The 19,444-nt window shown below is 45.1% G+C and overlaps 1 protein-coding gene across 1 annotated transcript in view; it reads left to right on the forward strand.

The window, feature by feature from the left end:
- KPNA1 (karyopherin subunit alpha 1) overlaps positions 1–19,444 on the forward strand; it is a 181,930-nt gene that overhangs the window by 77,549 nt on the left and 84,937 nt on the right. The window contains exons 5-6 of the mRNA XM_069202718.1: positions 8,471–8,565; positions 11,658–11,789. Of these exons, the coding sequence (XP_069058819.1) occupies positions 8,471–8,565; positions 11,658–11,789 (227 nt within the window). The remainder of the gene's footprint in view (positions 1–8,470; positions 8,566–11,657; positions 11,790–19,444) is intronic.

A 19,444-nucleotide genomic window follows, 5' to 3' on the forward strand; every position in this document is an offset into this window, starting at 1 on the left:
TGTTCCCACGTCTGTGTATATACTAACATTTCTGTGGTAAATTCCCCTACTCGTGGGAGTCAATCGTTTTCAACCAAAGTACTCAGTACCGAAAATCTATTTTCAATTGGAGTATAAAAATTTGTGTTTCTTCTATTAGTCAAGAGTCTGTGTTTTTTTAGAAAATTCTGATGTACTGGCTAAATGTCTATAAAAATAACCCAGAGGGTGCACACCCACATCAGACTCCTCTACATTCAAAGAAGCTGCTCTAAGAAGAACAGTCGCAACATGTTGAGGGTGCCTAAAATTAACAATAACACAATCCCCCTTACATTTTTTCCTCGCGTTTCCGATCCATGGTACCCGTCTAGTAGACAGTATATGATCGGATAGATGTGGGGGGAAACCACAGTTTTTGTTTAACCAAGCAACTGATTTCCGTTTGAGAGAATCATGTGATTCCTCACGGAAATTCATTGCTGTTGGGTCTAAGGGAGGAACATTCGAAAGGACTATGACATATGGTTCACAATCAGGTGGAAGATTAATATGATTTGGTCTGTTCACGGGAGTAGTGTACCTCGCAATATTAGATGCAGCTGCTTTCATATGAGAGGTACTATCCACCATACATGGTGGCTCCCTAGATTCTGGTAAACATGACTTCTGTGCTACAACCAATTGTGCAGAGTTACCGAATTGGACGGGTAGCTCAGACTGTTTCATAGTCTGTTCCTTACACATCTTATCTAAAAGACCACCCAGCCTAGATACCTCCGTAGATAACAATTCAATTTTTTCCATAAGAGGTTTAGTCATATGGTCTAGTTTTTCCTCAAATAGCTTAGCGATGTGACCCAAGAGATCACAATTCACATCATCCTTATTGATTGTAATCTCATTATTAGCTACATTACTTCTATGACCATATTCTATCGTTGGTTTAAGATGTATGTTCCCCCGCTTAATTTGCGTTTTTCTGCATTTTCTAACAGCTCTCTTAGGAGGAGAGTGAGACAATGCAGACTCACTCGGGGGCTCCAATGGGTCTTGAATTGGTGGTTCTAAAACTAAGGGTAAAATGGCTGAGTTTTCCAAAGGGAAAGCTTCAATATTAAGGGGATCCACCATACTAGAACCGCTACCATCGTCTACAGAAGAAAAATTTTCTGAGGTGGACTCCTTCCCTAAGGATTTCCTTCTATCAATGTTTATCTTGCTCACCATTTTAACCAAGTAATTATCCAGGGTGGAAATATTTTTAGCCATTCTACACCACCCTCAAGAATATAACAACCACTACTAGTATTGATAAAATACTCGATGGACTGTCTAATTTTATAGCCCTGCCCTACACAGAGCTTTTATATCGTAACAAAGTATAGGGCACCTACATATATCAGCAATAACACAGAACAACAAGTGTATATGACCCAGAAGACACGATAACTCAATTAAATGGAGCCCAAGTATACAGCTTACTAAAGCGTTATCAGATTAAATAGAAGCAATTAACAGTTTAGCGAATTGGCCCAATCCGACCCCTTCCGGCCCCCTAACGGCCACGCAACGGCCCGCCCTTTGCCCGGGCTTAGCCCGGCGTGGTCCCGCTCAGCCAGGGGCAGGATCAGTTTAATAGCGCCTTCGGGCGCAAGATGCGTTGGCTCCGCTTCCGGGGTACAAGGGGACCTGGGTAATGTAGTCCCGTCCTGTCCCGTCAAACGCTCCCCCCACACAGCGGTCGCGATGTCAGGCGACGGCGGGGGGGAGACGTGGAGGCCAGCAGAAGGAACTGCAGCCCCGAGGACCACAGGGGCACACAGGTATGCAGCACGATGCGGGCGTAGGTAAATTCACTGTAATCTCTGACTTGGCCTCGTGACGTAAGTGACCAACCAAGACGTTTCCAGTTCCGTTGCTTACAAAAAGGAGAGGCGTGAAAGGAGACTTGGGGTTTTAGGTAACCAAAGATGAGGATGGAGACAGTTCCAAATGAGTAAGAACGACAAGCTGATAGGCTGTAGTTTCAACCAGACTGCGCCTTTGGCAGACGTGGTAATCTCTCCTCTTAAAATGTGGTAAATTCTTATGCAGTTCCAGACTGGCTATCACGAGGCAGCCGATTTAGACACCAGACACTTAAGGATCTTCAGTGCGATAGAGCCAACAGATGGATAACTCACAGAAATAAAAGATACTTGGCAGCTCGTCGCTGCGAAGGCTGAGGCACAGAGCACATATGCGGTTACTCCCTCGGCTCCACTTCCTCTGGCGCCGCACTCATAAGCATCGCTGCTGGCGCTTAAAAAGCTGAAAGCTTCCTGGCCACGGGGCCTTCTGTCACGGCTGGCCAAGCCCCCACTCACAGCTTCCGAACAACAGACACGGAACGGCCGCGGATCACACAGCACCAAGCACCGGTTGCGCTTCCGGGTGCGTGGTGTCGCTCCGTATGGTACGCTGCACCCTGGAAACGGCGGCGGAGGAGCCTCACCGGCGAGGTGCCCAGACTTCGTGCCCGCACCGTCACTGCCACTGTTTTCACCGCAGCTGGTGCCGTGCCGTACGCGTCGCTCTCTGCACCTGCTGCACGCGCAGGGAAGAGACGCCCTTCCCGGGCCAGGGAGGAGCCGGTACCGTACACACAGCGCTCTCGCGCACCTGCTCGACTGCGAGGATCCTCGGCCCTCGGGGCGCTCTGATTGGCCGCCCCTGCGCGGTGATGTCAGTTCTTAGGAACCACCTTCCTCAAGGGCTCCAAGTCTTTCCATACACGGACGATTGGCTCATAAAAAGCTTTTACGCATCAGCAAGCAGCAACAGCCACGTGCATCTGTGTCTCATTGGCCACCAAACTTGGTCTCATTGTCCACTGTCAGAAATCTCACTTCCGACTTACACAAGGTTAATGTTCTTGGGGGCTCTTGGCTCAGACTATCTACCAAAAAGTCTTTCTTTTCGGATCTACAAATTGTTCATGGGAATGATTTCTTCCTGCATCCCTTCCGTCCTTAATTGACGACTATACGTGCATCCACTTCAGTTAAAACTGGACAAAGAATTGGCTCCAGGCGCAAGGTTCCTTCAATGACCTCATTTAGATAACATTTAGGTAACATCAGTACTGAAAACAGCCATATCTTGGTGCACACAAGCTTCAGTCCGGTCCAGAGGGCTCTTTTATCTGCAACAAATTCCCAACTTTATCATAAGAACAGATGTTTCCCTTGAAGTGTGGGGTGCCCACCTCTAGGATTTGCAAATCAGTGGCAGGTTGGAGCCGAGGCAAGATAAAACGTCTTATCAATCAACTAGAGCTCAAAGCCATCACGTTGGCACTGAAGGCGTTTTCCCCAAGATAGCACAATCATTGGTCCTCATATGTACAGACAATACCACCAGTATATTTTATCTCAACAAACAAGGAGGAACACGCTCACCAGCTTTATCTCGTCGGGCGCAGTGTCCAACCTCCTAGCAGACCCGCTAATAAGGACCAGCATTCTGTATCATGAGTGGAAGCTAGACCAACAAGTTCTGGACGGACTCTTCCACCAGAGGGGCAAACCTAACTTAGACCTATTTGCTACAAAAGAGAACAAGAAATGCCCATTCCCCCAATCCCATTGATCCCGAGGGTGCTCAACAAATTGAAGATAGATCCTTGCCAACTTCTCCTCATAGCCCCAAGTGTCCCAGACCATTCTGGTTTTTGGAGGTCCTCTCTGAACTACCCCAAGTCCAGCTCAAGACGACACCAGGTCAGACATCCAGACCGGACATGACTACACTTACGACCTTCAAACGATTCCTGAAGTTTTACTTACACAGGACCAATCAGATATGAAAAGGAGATCAACTGTTTCTAGCATATGGTGGTATCAGATAGGGTCTTCCAGTAACCAAACAGGCCATCGCCAGATGGACTGAATCAACTATACAATTTTGTCATTCACAAGCTGTAAAGCATTACAAGACAAGGTGGGCAGGAACCTCAGAGCATGTCACAGAGGAGCCCACGCAGCAAGACTGCAGAAAGGTCCCACGTCGTAGGAGAAGCACGCGGAAGGCTGTGCGTCGCAGGAAGGAGTGCTGGTGTCTGGGTCTATACAGCGTCTGAAGATCCCTTGGGGGAGATGCCAACAAGCCTTGGTAGCTGCAAGAGTCTCAGTGCACAGGAGTACTGCCCTTTGTGGTAAGGCAAGGGCTTACCTCTACCAAAGTTGGACAGCTGGCAGAGGACCAAGAGGACTACTCCAGACCACCACCCTTGATGCAGGATCTGCATAGCTCAGGATGAGAGGAGATCCACACATGCCAGTTGTTGCAGTTGGAGTGTGACTCCTTCACTCCAAGGGAGATTCCTTTTTTCTTCACATCCAGGCTGAAGACTTACTGTCTTCAGAGGATGCACAGCTGGGGAAATGTTGCAGAAGCTAGAAGGAGCCGTGGAAACAATGTTGCAGACAGGGTTTTCATCTTGGATGCAGATTGTCCGTTTTTGGAAGGTCCAGTCCAGGAGTCCTGCTGGAATTTTGCAAGCCGTATCTGAGGACCCACCCAAGAGAGAGACCCCAAATAGTCCTGAAAGAAGAATTGGTCATCTAGCTTGGTGACCACCTATCAGGAGGGGGCACTGATGTCATCTGTCTGACCTGGCTGCTCACATGCTCTGAGGTTCCTGCCCACCTTGGATTCAAGATAGTAGAACCCAGGGACAGAGCTCTGGGCACTACCCCTGGGGTGGTGATGGACAGGGTAGTGGTCACTTCATTACTGGGGGTCCCTGAACTGGTGAAGACTGGTTTATGCACAGATGCCAACAAATGTGCCCTTCAAAGCATACCAGTCGCTTGGGGAGGCTACCCCTCCCAAGCCATGTAAACACCTATTTCCAAAGGGAGAGGGTGTTCTCCCCCCCCCGCCCCTCCAAAGGAAGTTCTGCCTTTCTGGGCTTGAGCTGTTCAAGTAGCAGGAGGGCAGAAACCTGTCTGAGGGGTGACAGCAGCTGCCCAGAAAACCCCAGAAGGCTGGTAGGAGCAATGCTGGAGGTCCTCTAAGGAGCCCCCAGAGTGCATGGAATCATACTTCCAATACTGGCAACAGTATTGGGGTATGATTCCAACATGTTTGATACCAAACATGCCTAGGTTTGAAGTTAACATTGTGTAGCTGGACATATAGGTAGTGATCTATGTCCAATACACGTATAAAATGGCGTCCCTGCACTCACTAAATCCAGGGAAATGGAGCTTGAATTTGTGGAGGCACCTCTGCTAGTGCAGCGGTGCCCTCACACACAGGTACGTACACCCTGCCCTCTGGGCTAGGAGGGCCTACCATAGGGGTGACTTACAGTGGCCTGTGCAGTGACCTGTAGTGAAAAATGTGCATGCACCTTTTCACGCAGGCTGCAGTGGCGGGCCTGCAGATACACTTTGCGTGGGCTCCCCATGGGTGGCATAATACATGCTGCAGCCCATGGGGGAATCCCCTGGTACCCCAATGCTCTAGGTACCATATACTAGGGACTTACATGGGGCACCAGTATGCCTAATGTGGGGTGTATGTGGTTCAAGTAATCAAGTTTAAAGGGAGAGAGCCTAGTCACTGGGGTCCTGGTTAGCAAGATCCTAGTGAGCATAAACACACTGACAGGCAAAACGTGGGGGGTAACCATGCTGTGAAGAGGCTACTTTCCTACACTCAGGAAGACTCATCAGGATATGCAGGACACACCTCAGCTCCCTTTGTGTCACTGTCTAGTGTGAATTCACAACCAGCCAGTCAGTCTGACCCAGACGTATATTCAGCAGCCAAGCAGAGGCACAGAATGGTTAAGCAGGAAAATGACCACTTTCTAAAAGTGGCATTTTCAAACTGACCATATAAAAACCAACTTCACTAGAAGATATACTTTAAAATTGTGAGTTCAGAGACCCCAAACTCCAGATCTCTATTTGCTCCCAATGGGAACTTGCACTTAAGGTATTTAAAGGCAATCCCCATGTTAACCTATGGGAGGGATAGGCCTTGCAATAGTGAAAACCGAATTTGGTAGAATTTCAATATCCTGGCATGTAAAACAGAACAGTACATGTCCTACCTTTATAATACACCATACCCTGCCCATGGGACTACGTTGGGCCTACCTTGCTTTACATGTTAAAAATGGGAAGGGTGAGGCCTGGCCAGTGGGTGCACTTGCCAGGTTGTGTATGCAGTTGTGAACTGCCAGGTCTGAGACATGTTTCAGGGCTACTCATGTGGGTGGCACAATCAGTGCTGCGGCCCCACTAGTAGCATTTGATTTGCTGGCCCAGAGCGCGCACAGTGCCCTTTACTAGGGACTTACTAGTAAATCGGATATGCCAATAATGGATAAACTAATCACTAATACAATTTACACAGGGAGCACTTGCACTTTAGCACTGATCTGCAGTGGTAAAGTGCACAGAGACAATAAACCACCAAAAACAGATAAAACAAATAGGAGGGGGGGAGTTTGGGGATAGCCATGCAACAAAGGCCATTTCCAACAGGAGTTATGGTGACTGAGAATGACAGTTATGTCCTTGTTATGTCAGTTCTGTAATAGTGATTCTTTGCGTTCATGAGCAACATGTCTGTTGCATAGAAACTAGGATAGCAAACTTGAGAACACAAAATAAACCTATAAAATTACTCAGCTGCAAGATGTTCTGAGGCTCACCTGTCCAGGGCTTTAATGCACAGTGCAGCTTTTCAATTAAAAAATGGTCTGCTGCCTATTTGTCGCCCTCCTTTGTCTTTTTTAAAAGAAGGAATAATTAATGTCAATAGCCTCCTTCGTTTTGAAATAATTAAGTTTATTTGGGGTATTTTAAAAAAAAAAGAAAATATGTTTTAGATTAGATGGAAGTGCTCCAGGGACAAATACGTAGGTGGACATGTTATTTGTTCATGAATTGAATACAGATTCCTATAATTGAAAATTACAAGTAAGTGCCATTTTTTGGTTGCTTCTCCTGCGAGTACTCCATGCCCTAATATGCTCACTAGATGAGCAATTATAACTGATTCATCTTTCCAGTTGATTAGTGTAGCCTCGGACAGTATTCTTCAATCTTGGAATTGTGTTACTAGTTTAAGTAGGACTTCTGAATCGCTGCACGGTCATGAGTTTTTTTTTTTTTTTTTTTTTTTCTGTCTGTTAATGCGTCCTTTCTTCTTTATTAGCATTTATTTGTTTAGATCTTGATTTGACTGTCGAATTGAAGGAGTGAGTTTAGTCTATACATTTTTCAAAGATTTCTCCCTTCTGGTTGCTGTCTGTTAGCTGAAATCACCTGGTATCCTCTTCCGTAACCAGCAAAGTAACATTATTTAGGAGCTCGTTCTCATGCTAGGACCAGACTCTGGCTGTTGTTACATATAGCATGTTGTCCCCGCAACAGCATTTTCTACTTTTCTACCTCCCATAAATTGCCACCCAAAATTGGCTCTGACTAAGCACTCTGACATAACTACAGTTAGGTGTTCTGATGTTCTCCTTAGATCACTAATCCCAGTCCACTGTGCATCCTACCTCATAGGCACTACACTGTTAAATCACCTATTTTCTATGCAAGTGGTTACTAATCCAGATTTCAGGGTGCATCTGTCTGCAACAGGTGCTGCTCTGAGAGGCTGCAACAACATGTGTGTGCAGCTGGGGACAGCTAACCTATAAAGGAAATATCCGTAATCACAAACACCATTTTGCGTTAAAATTGCAGGATAGTAGAATTCAAATGTATCTGCTCACTTGTTGCAATAGGAAATAGTCATTAAAATGTTCACAATGTATCGGTGGCATGTGCCTATTCTAAGATAGCAGTATTAAACCATTCTTCTCCACTCACCCTTCCCTCTGCACTATGGAGCAAAACGGCAGGACCCCTATGAAGAGTTTTTTTTTTTTTTTAAGTTCCAGTTGAAGGCAATAAAAAAAGTAATGCTAACTACGTAGATCAAAACCTTCCTAATAGCAGGAAGCGAGGTATTGGCATCCCAACTGAAGCATATCTTTCAAAGATTCACTTGCTGGCCTTTCTCCTTACTTTCTGGACTAGTCCTGGGGCATACCACAACTCCAAGATATGCGCTTCCTTCCAAGGATCAGTCTGTCTCACTAAGCTCCAAAGACTAGTGTTTTCAAAGGGTCAGTACAGCTGTTTCACGTCACACAAGCCTGTTTAAGGTGCCTTCTTGTATGTCAGATGTGTTGGGATACGGCATGCTCCATCTTTTCTTCTGTCTGTTCGGTCAGTCCCCTTATTTCATCCTCTTGGAGAAGATCTGGAGTATACATATTCATGCACAGGTAACTAAAGATAAAAGAGTTGTTGCCAATTGTACAGCAAGACAGCTATTTGGGGCCCTACTTTGCAGCATGTTCTATTGCGGCTCCTTGCAAACCAAGATGTTTGTACATAGATCTTTACTGATTAACATTTATTTTCTACAGAACCGAATCCTCCTATTGATGAAGTCATCGGTACTCCTGGTGTGGTGGCCAGATTTGTGGAATTTCTCAAGAGGAAAGAAAACTGTACATTACAGGTGCTCAGCTTTTGCATTTTCAGCATGTTTTACGTAAACGATGACTATTCTTGTTCATTCGATAAGTTCTTACTTTAAATTTTAATAATGAACTAACATCTTTTGTTAAATTATTTTGCGAGCTTGCTCAGTCTAATCTGTCAAACCGGATAATCAGAGATCTGTCAGCGTTCAGTCCTCTCGCGTTAGAATGGCTGCAGCTTCTACAGGTTGAGAGGCAGTCCCACAGCTGCTTTTCCCTGGTTGTGCCCAATCTTTGTGTTTAGTAATAGGTTATTGAGGGGAAAAGGGTATCCCTTACATCGATTGGTTGCCTTGCTCAAAGAACACTTGAATACTGAATTAGAGGGGGAGGCATGGGTCCAGTTTTAAGGTGACCGTGCAACAAATACTCAATTACTTGTTCCAGCTATACCATAATTCTACTGCCCCTAAGCATACATGTGTCTCTAGTGTGCACGCTTCGCGCAAACCTTAGTGCTTCTTCCATCATAGTTTCATGTCCAACATACATTCTTATTAGTCCGTGTAGAGAAACCTAATTCTGCAGCCGCTATGGACATTAGTGTAATGACTGTCGGTGGCAGTCTTAAAGTCCCAGGAAGCCCCTTGACATTTTTTTTTTTTTTTCAAAATCCATAAAAGCAATTTGGTCAGATCTGTCATTCATATACAGAGAGAGAGAGAGGCTGGATTTTTTTTTTTTAAATGTATGCCTATTTTATTAGTGCTCTATCCAGCCCTGCTTGTCACTTTATTTTGGCGTCTCCACCAAGGGTTTGAGCAAGTTAATAAGTTCATTAGACCCGCAAGATCTCCACTTTTTTTTTCCTCTATTAAAGTAGAAGTAAAATGTTTTTTTTTAATTGTAATAAAATAGGGCTGGTGATATAATGGATGACCTCGTGCTCTGCAGGCTCCTGGGCTGGGTCATTCAGTCACAGGTACATAACTAAATGAAGCCTTTTGTTACACAGAGGTTCATGACATAAGTTCCTCTGAAATGGCCAACAGTAAAAGTTATTGTTTCATATTGCCAAGAGATCCCTCTGGTAAACTTGGTTTCTTTGGATATTGTCTTTTTCCTCACTGATAGATGTGCGATTCACTGTGCCCAACACTACCGTAGCCTTAGAGCCCTTCGTAGGTGGGCTATACTGACCAACAAAGGCCTGCGCCAGCGCTAAAGGCCTGAGCAAAAAAGGGGGGAGGTGCTTTTTTCTTGAATCACTCCCTTTGTTACAATCATTACGTTGTTCCTCTGACAGATCATACTGGGAGAAAAAACAAGATAGATAAAACTCGGGTGAACCGCCAAATCTAATATGACTTTGGGAGAGGAAAGAGAGCTAAATATTGACTAAGAGGAGAACATATTTCAAGAATTACTATACAGATTTACACAGAGCCCGAAAATGAATTCAAATGGAACCATTCCTGGCAAGATTGGTCTAAATTTGCTCTATGCTCGAGCAGCAATTCCACAGGGATATAGAGGATGCATATCTTTTGCAATACTTAACTAACCTGCATTCATTGTCAAAAATACTCAGTGAGTGAGATTCTCCCACTTTCTTTTGAGCAGTGTTTTAAGAACCTTCCTTTTCCTCTCTTTATGAAACTTTAACTACATGCCCAGAAACTTCGCTGCCCCTGGCATTCTGTAATTTGTCCTGTGCTGTATAGAGCTCCTTGACAGAGCTCCATATATCTTCTGTTACACAGCATGGAACATGCACCTAAAGAGACGGGACATATAGTTATCTTTCTTTAATGAGCCCACATGGCCTGCACTCTAGTGTTTCCTGTCCTCGCATACCCGGCTCTTGACTTTTTGGTTCTTCTGTAGACCAGAAAGGCACCCAGGGCGCATCTGTCTGGAGACAGCAGAAGATGATATACCCCTTTCTCTGCCTCACCCTGCCCCCTCATTTCCGGGAGGGGACCCATTGGAGGTGAGATGTAGCAGGGCCTATGTTGCCATGGGTGGCCTTTGTGTATCTTCTTTTTGTGACACCGTTTTGCCTTCAGAAATAACCTAAAAACCGAGCTTCCTTAACTGAAGCATGGCTTTATTTACAAATCTATACAAATTGTCCCAGACCGTCCATTTTCTTCTGTGTTTTTTTTTTTTTTTTCATCTCAGTGGTAATGCTGACGTGTACTGAAAATGTACTAGTCTTTCCATTGTGTGTGTTATTCCTGTTACATCTCACTTCTAGTTTGTAGTCACCTGTCCGTTCTAATCTGTTAGTTCCTTATTGTGTTGAACAGTGTAAGTTATGTGTAAAAAGGTGGTCTGGTGGTCAGGTCTGTACGTTCAGTGCATGAGTGTTAGACATTTAAATAAGTATCAGACATATCTCAGTCATGCTTATAGCTACTGCACTTTCTAACCTATACGTTCCTGTGTGGGATCCCTATGGTGCCTACAGTACACAGATTACTGCCATTGTGACCATCCTGCCAAATAAACTAATTTGCATTCCGCTGTTGTCATCCTACACAGTAGTTCTTCACTTCCTTGACTGTCGTGGTGGCCAGAAGAGGGTTTCAGGTTGCAGTAATCTCAAGAGATTTTTTAAATTTAGATTATTATTTTTCTTCCTGAACTTCGGTCAGGGCTGCACTGTTCAGAATGGTGCAGGATCGCAGCTTATTTGCACATGGCTAGTTCTCTTCTGAGTTGCATGGAAGACCAAAAGAAGATTGGTTATTACAAGGTGCGAAGATTGAGTAATTCTAGGCATCACGTTTTTGTATTTCTTTTCCGCAAAAAGCATTCACAAGACCTAACTCAAAATTGAGTAATGGCATTCAAGTGAAAACGAAAACTAGCAATTCTGGTTTCTGGGACAGTTTCAGTAGAACCAGTTCCTTAAATGTTTTTCTCCAGAATCCCAGACAGCCTGTTATAGACGAGTAGTATTTTCTTTTCTAATGCAACAGTACTACAGAACGATTTTGATTCTCCATCCCACAGCACTTTAGTTAGCGACCGCTATTGTATGCGCCTGTTGCTTTTATCTAATTTTGACCATATTTTCAAGTTTTGAACTCTGTTGTGAATACCCCATTCATTTGTGTTTCAGTTCGAATCGGCCTGGGTACTGACAAACATTGCATCTGGAAATTCTCTCCAGACTCGCATCGTTATTCAAGCAGGGGCTGTACCAGTTTTCATCGAGCTGCTCAGCTCCGAGTTTGAAGATGTCCAAGAACAGGTATAGCAGTGCTGAATGAAAAATGTGTTTACAGTACTCCGTCTGTTGTTCTGAAAAACTGTAGATTGATTGCTGGAAACAGAAGTTTTATTTTCACTTCCACCTGAGAATTTTGCAGTAGATTAGAATGTTGAAATTTCTCTTCAAGGGAAAAAGGTAATATGATGCTAGGCTCTTTATTACATGCAGGGAAACTGCTTAAAAGTACATGTGTAGTGCCTTAATGCAGAATAAATATTAGTGTTTGGAAATAAGGGCAAATCCAACCTGGAAAGGTGAGTTAATTGCTGAATTGAGCTCTTTGAACGATCATGAATTGCATATGGTGATAAATCAGTTACAAATCAAATGCTGCATGTTCTTTCAAGCACCCCAGAAGTGTCCTTTGTGAAGACTTTTTGTTAATCACCCCTTGATTCTAACCATGTCTCCTGACTAACCAACTTAGAGTGATGTAGTGATGTTCTATGTTTCTCATAACTAAAGAAGACACATGAATACTAGGTATGTGCACCCTGATGAACTACACAGGTGCAAAGTTCTCAAGCTAATGTTTTCATACACAGAATTAACTGAATAATTTAAAGACCTGGTCAGAGCTCAAAACAGTGAACAACAGTTTAACTTTAATTTTTATAGTCCAATCATTCTGTCCTCTGTTCCTTTTATCCATCATTTTAAGGGAGGCAAAATTAATGAGCACTTTCCTTACAGGGCTTGAGGACTTGTATGTTACGGTTAGACAATAAATTGGGCAGAGAATTTATTATGATATAGGGATCCAGTTTGCTTTCTAGATGAAATAAGTTGTTGAACCACAGGAGACTGCGATTTCCTATAGAAGGCATTTGTATTCAGTGTCCTGAGATTGTTTTTCCTCCCCCCTGTGGTGGTTCAAAATAGCATACTTCTATTTGAGCTGGGTCAGTGGTTCCCAAACTTTTTAGAACCATGAACCACTTCTAGAACGACAACCGCTCACACCCCACGTTCCTTCAGTGGACACGAGGTGATTTTTGAATGAAACTAAAGCATTGTTTGGTAGTGCATTGTCATTTGCAGACGGCACATTTTACATTGAAATAGTCACTAACTTTGCTTTGACATACAGCTTTAATGTAAAATCCCTATTCGTAGCAGGTGTTGGCTGTAGATACATATGCTTAGCATACTCCTGTCATCTAGTGTTTGGCTTGGACATTTGCAACCTGTTCTTTGTAGAAGTCTTTAAAGTCGCGAGGTATAGTGACTCCCTCTTTTAGTCCGTATTGCGCATAGTCATCAGCTCCTTTGTTTGTTTTTCTCTGCCATCTGGTTTTGACTGGGCTGTGGGATTTAAGATTCGACATGTTCTACAGTGACCTTTTTTCCAGTGACCATTCATTACCCTTCAGGTGTTATCCAAAACCAGCTAGCTACTGGTTTTCAGTGGTCATCTTTCTGCGTGCCTGGGCCTGGGTTTTTGACACAGCCTCCAGATTTTTCACCGCCATCTTTTTTCCACTCAACTTGTGCGGAGTGCTGGAAAAGACTCCCTCCAGCTTCTGCCCCAGGTGCCATGTAAAATATTCCAGGCGAGATCACCATCTGGTCTGTAACCTTTGTCTGTCTCCAGCACACAATGAAACATCGTGTCAGTCCTGCTTGGCCTTCCATTTGTAGAAAACACTTTGTTGACGAAAGCAGCGCTGGGCCCACAGCACAATGCAAGGACACTGAGCCAAAGGTGCACCTGATAAATACTGAGATCAGCCACAAAGCCGCTATGCTGAGGCGGAGGCAGAAGCCTATGTCCTCACAGGCCATGGACATATTTAGCATAATGCAAAGGTCGTCCTTCTGCCAAAACAGCCCTCGAAAGGTACTGATAAGACAGTCACTGACAGGTGCCAAGTTTCAGAGCTGGCATCGAGCACACAAACATTGACACCAGAAAGTCCTGCAAAGATAAAACCAATAACAGAAAAACCCATGGCGCCTTTGGAACCGAAAATACCCTTGGCCCCAAAAACTTCTCTCCATACTAAGTCTGTGTCGGTGCCACAAACATCAAAGACTGCTGCTGAACCAAAGGAACCCACAATTCCGCTTATTGTGACACAATTACAAGAAAAGCTTGATGCCAAGAAAAGATCCTCGAAATAAACCCAGACACAGGAAGGGTGATTACCAAACCACCTCTCCCACCTACAGAGCCACTGCCAAAGTGAAAAAAGACTTTTGAGCAGGAAATTATGGGGACTCAATCACAAAAGCTCCCACGTAAAATGCATAAGGCTAGCGGAACCAGCTGGATCTAGTTTCCTCCACAACTCCCACTTCCTCTCCACCTTCTCATCGCCACAAGGGGAAAGCTGCAAACCTTTGACAAGGAAGGGAAAATGTTTATTGTCCCTTCCTTGTGAAAGGGTCGGGCCATGGGGTGACGTGCAGTGAGGGGAGTGCACACCCCTTTCTGCGCATGTATGTTTGGCCGGCTGGCTCCGGCTTGCCAAACATGGTTGGAGAGGCTCCCAGTCTGCCTGGGAGCACCCAGCCAGGGTGGGGAACCCCGAAGCTAGACCTCTTTGCCTCACACCAGAACGTGAAATGCCAATCCTTCGTCTACAGTTTCCCTTATCCCCAATTCAAAGGCTGTGCCCTATGTTAAGGTGATCAGGGATATTTGTTTATGCTTTTGCTCCTCTCCCACTCATTCCGTACGTGGTGTCGAAGCTCACACAAACACCCCTCACACCAATCCTAATCACCCCAAGATGGGCTCGACGAGCATGGTTCACAACCTTAATACAGATGTCCGTTAGCCACACAAGAAACTGCCTCTCTGGCCACATCTCTTTACTCTGGAGCAGGGAATGGTCACACACCCCAACCGACTTAGTCTAGCAAATTGGTTTCTGAAGTTCTAGAATTCGAGTACTTCAGTCTTCCCCAAAAATGTATGACCATTCTAAAACAAGCTTGCAGGCCTACTACACAAGCAGGTTATGCAGTTGATGGAATGGAAAAGATTTGTCCATTACGGTTTAGCACAACAGATCCAACCACTTTTCCCTACGGTAAAAGACCTAATTTTCTACCTACTCCTTTTGCAACAAGCAGGCCTTGCAAACACCTTCTTTAGGTTGCACTTATCAGCACTTGCTGCGCACATGCTAAAGACAACTCATGTCTTTGTTTAAAATTCCAGTTATTAAAGCCTTTAAGAATGCACTGAAAAGACTCATTCCTCCCTCCCTCCAGCACCATAGGAGGGAATCTTAATATAGTTCTCAGGAGGCTTAGGGGTCCTCTCTTTGAACACTACATTCATGTGATCTACAGTTCCTCACATGAAAGGTAGCTTTCTTAGTGACTATAATATCTCTCAAATGGATAAGTGAACTTCAAGCGCTCACCTTAGAGGAACTTTTTTTTCAGTTCCGTCCAGATAAGCTAGTACTGAGAACAAACCCCAAATTTCTCCCTACAGTAGTTTCTTCTTTTCATGCAAACCAGACAATTGAGATCTCCGTCTTCTTATCCAAACCAGACAGAGCTCTACACACCCTGAATGTTAAAAGAGCAGTTACGTACTACATCAAGAGGACACAACCTTTCTGCAAAATTCAACTTTTCGTAGCTTTTTCATACCCTCAAAAGTGGTCACGAATATATAAAGAAGGAATTGCAAGGTAGATAGTAAAATGCATTCAAGCTTGCTTCCAAAATGTTAAGCGGGTGCTATCTACAGTTCAAAGAGCTCATTCTACATGTAAAAAGGAGCCTCACCGAACACTTGCACACTGGCATTGCAGATTATGTGTGTAGGTGGGGAGAAAAAGGTAAAGTCGACATGGCTTCCCTCTTTGGGTGCCATGCCCGCAAACCACTGCCTGTGACATAGGAAAGTCAGGCGTTACAGCCCTAATGCTGGGTGCACTATACCACAGATGTGAGGGCATAGCTGCATCAGCAGTATGCCCCTACAGTGTCTTAAGTCCATTCTTCGACCCAGTAAGCTGGTGGTGCACACTCGGTGTCCCCTTTAACCCTGCCCTGTGGACTCCCTGACCCCCCCCGCAAGACTGGGATCGTAAGTCGAGTACTTACCTGCGAACTATGTTGATACTTTTCCTCCCCCAGAACTGCATTGTTTTCTATGAAAATTGCACTGTGTACTTTTGAAATTGAAAAGTATTACTTACCTGAAACCTGTTTTATCTGTGAATTCTGAACAAAGTACTTATGATACTCAAAAGTTATGTTCTTGAAACGGTACTTACCTGCAGCAAAGATCCTATTGGTTCTGGAAACAAAGTGACAAAGTATATATTTTTTATACATAAACATGTTCCCCAACCAGATCTATCCATAGTGACGAACGCGTCACTTCTAGGATGGGGTGACCACATGGGAGGGGTGGAGATCAGAGGCCTTTGGATTCCGGTGGAGTTTGTACTCCATATCAATCTTTTGGAGCTCCGGGCAATCAGGCTTGCATTGAAAGCATTTCGTCTGTCTCTAAAGGGGAAAGTGGTGCAAGTGCTCACGGACAACACAGCTACTGAGCATGGCCACTGCTACTCCACTCAGACTGCCCCTTTGGGAGGATATTCTGTCGCAGCAACAGGGAGCGATTCTCCACTCGTCTCCGCCTTCATGCGTGGAGTTTGAGCGGTGGCAGATGATGGCTTTTGACCTTCCACCCGAAGTCTGTGATGTTGTCTTGGCAGCCAGGCGTCCCTCCACCAAAACGGTATATGCTGGCCGTTGGCATAAATTTGTGGTATGGTGTCCCAACAAATCTGTTGATCTCCTCTCTGCTCCTCTTTCTGAGGTTCTTTTGTTTATTCTTTCTTTGGCCCAGCAGGGCTCTGCTTTGGGCACCCTTAAAGGCTATTTACAGGCTATCTCAGCCTTTCTTAGGTTGCTTGATGAGCCTTCACTCTTTAAATCTCATATCGTTAGTAGATTCCTTAAGGGTCTCACCTATTTGTTTCCTTCCACTCTGTTTATCATGCCTCGGTGGGACCTCAATCTTATCCTTACCTACTTAATGGGTCCTCCCTTTGAGCCGATTCACAATTGACACTTACGGCTCCTTACTTTCAAAACTGTTTTTCTTGTTGCCATCACTTCTGCTCGCAAAGTGAGTGAGCTTTCAGGCTCCATCTTCTAAGCCCCCATTTTTGTCTGTGCACCCTGACAAAATGGTGTTACACACTAAGGCTCCATTTCTTCCCACAGTCGTTACACTTTTTCATGTAGGCCAGTCCATCACTTTGCCTACTTCTTACGCACCCCCACATCCTTCTCATGAGGAGGAGAGACTCCTCTGCGTGGATCCAGAAAGAGTGTTGGCGTTCTATCTCAATCGTACTAAAGATTTCCGGGTGGACGATCAACTCTTTGTTGGATATGTGAGTGCAAAGAAAGGGAAACCGGTGCAAAAATGTACCATCTCGCGGTGGTTCCTTCTTTGCATCAAGATGTGCTACGCTTACGCAAAGAAGCAACCCCCTGAGGGCTTGTGGGCTCATTTCACCAGAGCAACTGCTGCTTCCACAGCGTCAGAACATGGGATCCCTGTCCTGGATATCTGCCAGGCAGCAACATGGGCATCCCTGCACACGTTTACTAAACATTACAGCCTGGACAGTCAGGTCTGTAGGGATGGCTACTTTGGTTGTTCGGTCCTGCAGGACTTCATAGCATGATCTTGGTTAGCAGCCCACCTCCAAGGATGGCATTGCTTGGGTATCTATTCTAAGATAAGGAATCTGCAACTAGAAGTCTCTATCAGATGTACAAGTTACTTACCTTCAGTAGCGATCCATCTGGTAGAGACATATTTTAGTTGCAGATTCCTTACCAACCCTCCCATCCTCCCTGGTTACGAACTGATTTCTAGGGACAGAGCTTCCCCATTCGGAGCCTTAGCTCTGGTGCACCAATTTCAGTGCTCTTCGTGGCTCTGCGCTTTGGCGTGGAAAGTCATGAAAAGAAACTGACGTCACTGCGCTGAGGTGGTGTCTATGTACCACTCCTGATGTAATCATGGCGCCGCCGCCTGTGGAGTCTACTGACGCAACCTAACAAGACATGCAAGGGTATTGCTCGAAGAAAAATCTCCGGATTCAGTATGACGCCTGGGGGAAAAGTACTACTTTATAGGGGCTTAACTCTACACTTTTACTGGAATTACTTATTCTCTTTCAGATAGACTGGATGTGCAGAAGAAGACATTACACTTTAAATCAGGATCTTGATGTTGGCATTCGTGGTTTTAGAGGCTTTGTGTCTTCATGCATTTCTGTTGTTGCTCTAATGCCTTACACTGGGACCAACAGCGAGAGTCCACATAAAAAAACAAAACACACATTTTAGACCCCTTGTATATTCAGCCGTCCAGCTTTCTCAATGAATTTGTATTTGTATTTTGTTATGTTCAGTGGCATGTGTAGCTGCAGATACACATGCTGTGCACAGTCCGCCGTCTGGTGTTGGGCTCGGAGTGTTACAAGTTGTTTTTCTTCGAAGAAGTGTTTTGGAGTCACGAGACCGAGGGACTCCTCTCACTTCGGTTCCGTTGCGCATGGGCGTCGACTCCATCTTAGATTGTTTTTTTTCCGCCATCGGGTTCGGACGTGTTCCTTTTCGCTCCGTGTTTCGGGTCGGAAAGTTAGTCAGAATCTCGGAAAAATTTGTCGGTATTGTTTCGTTCGGTATCGGGTTAGTTAGAACAAATCGACACCGAATCTTGAAGAGCTCCGGTAGCCCTTCGGGGTAATTTCGATCCCCCGTCGGGGCCTGGTCGGCCCGACCGCGTGCAACTTCAAGACTGATGGAACGGACCCCGTTCCGATTCTGTCCTAAATGCCACAATAAATATCCTTATACGGATCAACATTTGGTCTGTAACTTGTGCCTGTCCCCCGAGCACAAGGAGGATACGTGCGAAGCCTGTCGCGCGTTTCGGTCGAGGAAAACGCTCAGAGACCGAAGAGCCAGGAGATTGCAGATGGCGTCCACGCCGACAGGACAACGGTTCGAGGAGGAAGAAGAAGAAACTTTCTCCATCCACGAGTCGGATTCCGAAGAATTCGACACCGAAGAAACGTCAACCGTGAGTAAGACGTCGAAACAAAAAGCTCACGAAAAGACTGACAAAGCCCAGGGGACGCCACCGCCAACAGGCCATGGCTCAACCCGAAAAGTAGGTGACCGTCCATCGGCACCGAAAAAGGGCGAGCTGGTGTCGAAGTCATCCGACTCTGGTCGAGATACAGGCACGCAGCAATCTCGGGCCCGAGAGAGTGGCGCAGAAAAGATTCGGCACCGAGACAGCGGCACCGAAGTTGGTCGGCACCGAGAGGGCACGACGCAGAAAAGAAAAAAGATCTTGTCGGAGCCGAAAAAATCAATAGAAACGGTTTTGTGCCGAAACATCCGGCATCCGAACCGAAAATTAGTTCCTACTCAGAGGAACAAGACTGTCCTCTCAAATGAAAAAACACAGATTTGAAGAGGAATTACAAACAATAGAGTCAGATCACACGCAAAGGCGGCTCTTTATTCAAAAAGATACAGGGAAAATCAGCACTCTTCCCCCAATCAAAATGAAAAGGAAACTTGCCTTCCAACAAGGAGACAAGCAACCACAAGCAAAAGTG

Source organism: Pleurodeles waltl, chromosome 8 (genome assembly GCF_031143425.1).
Source record: "Pleurodeles waltl isolate 20211129_DDA chromosome 8, aPleWal1.hap1.20221129, whole genome shotgun sequence".
In the NCBI taxonomy this organism is placed as follows: domain Eukaryota; kingdom Metazoa; phylum Chordata; class Amphibia; order Caudata; family Salamandridae; genus Pleurodeles; species Pleurodeles waltl.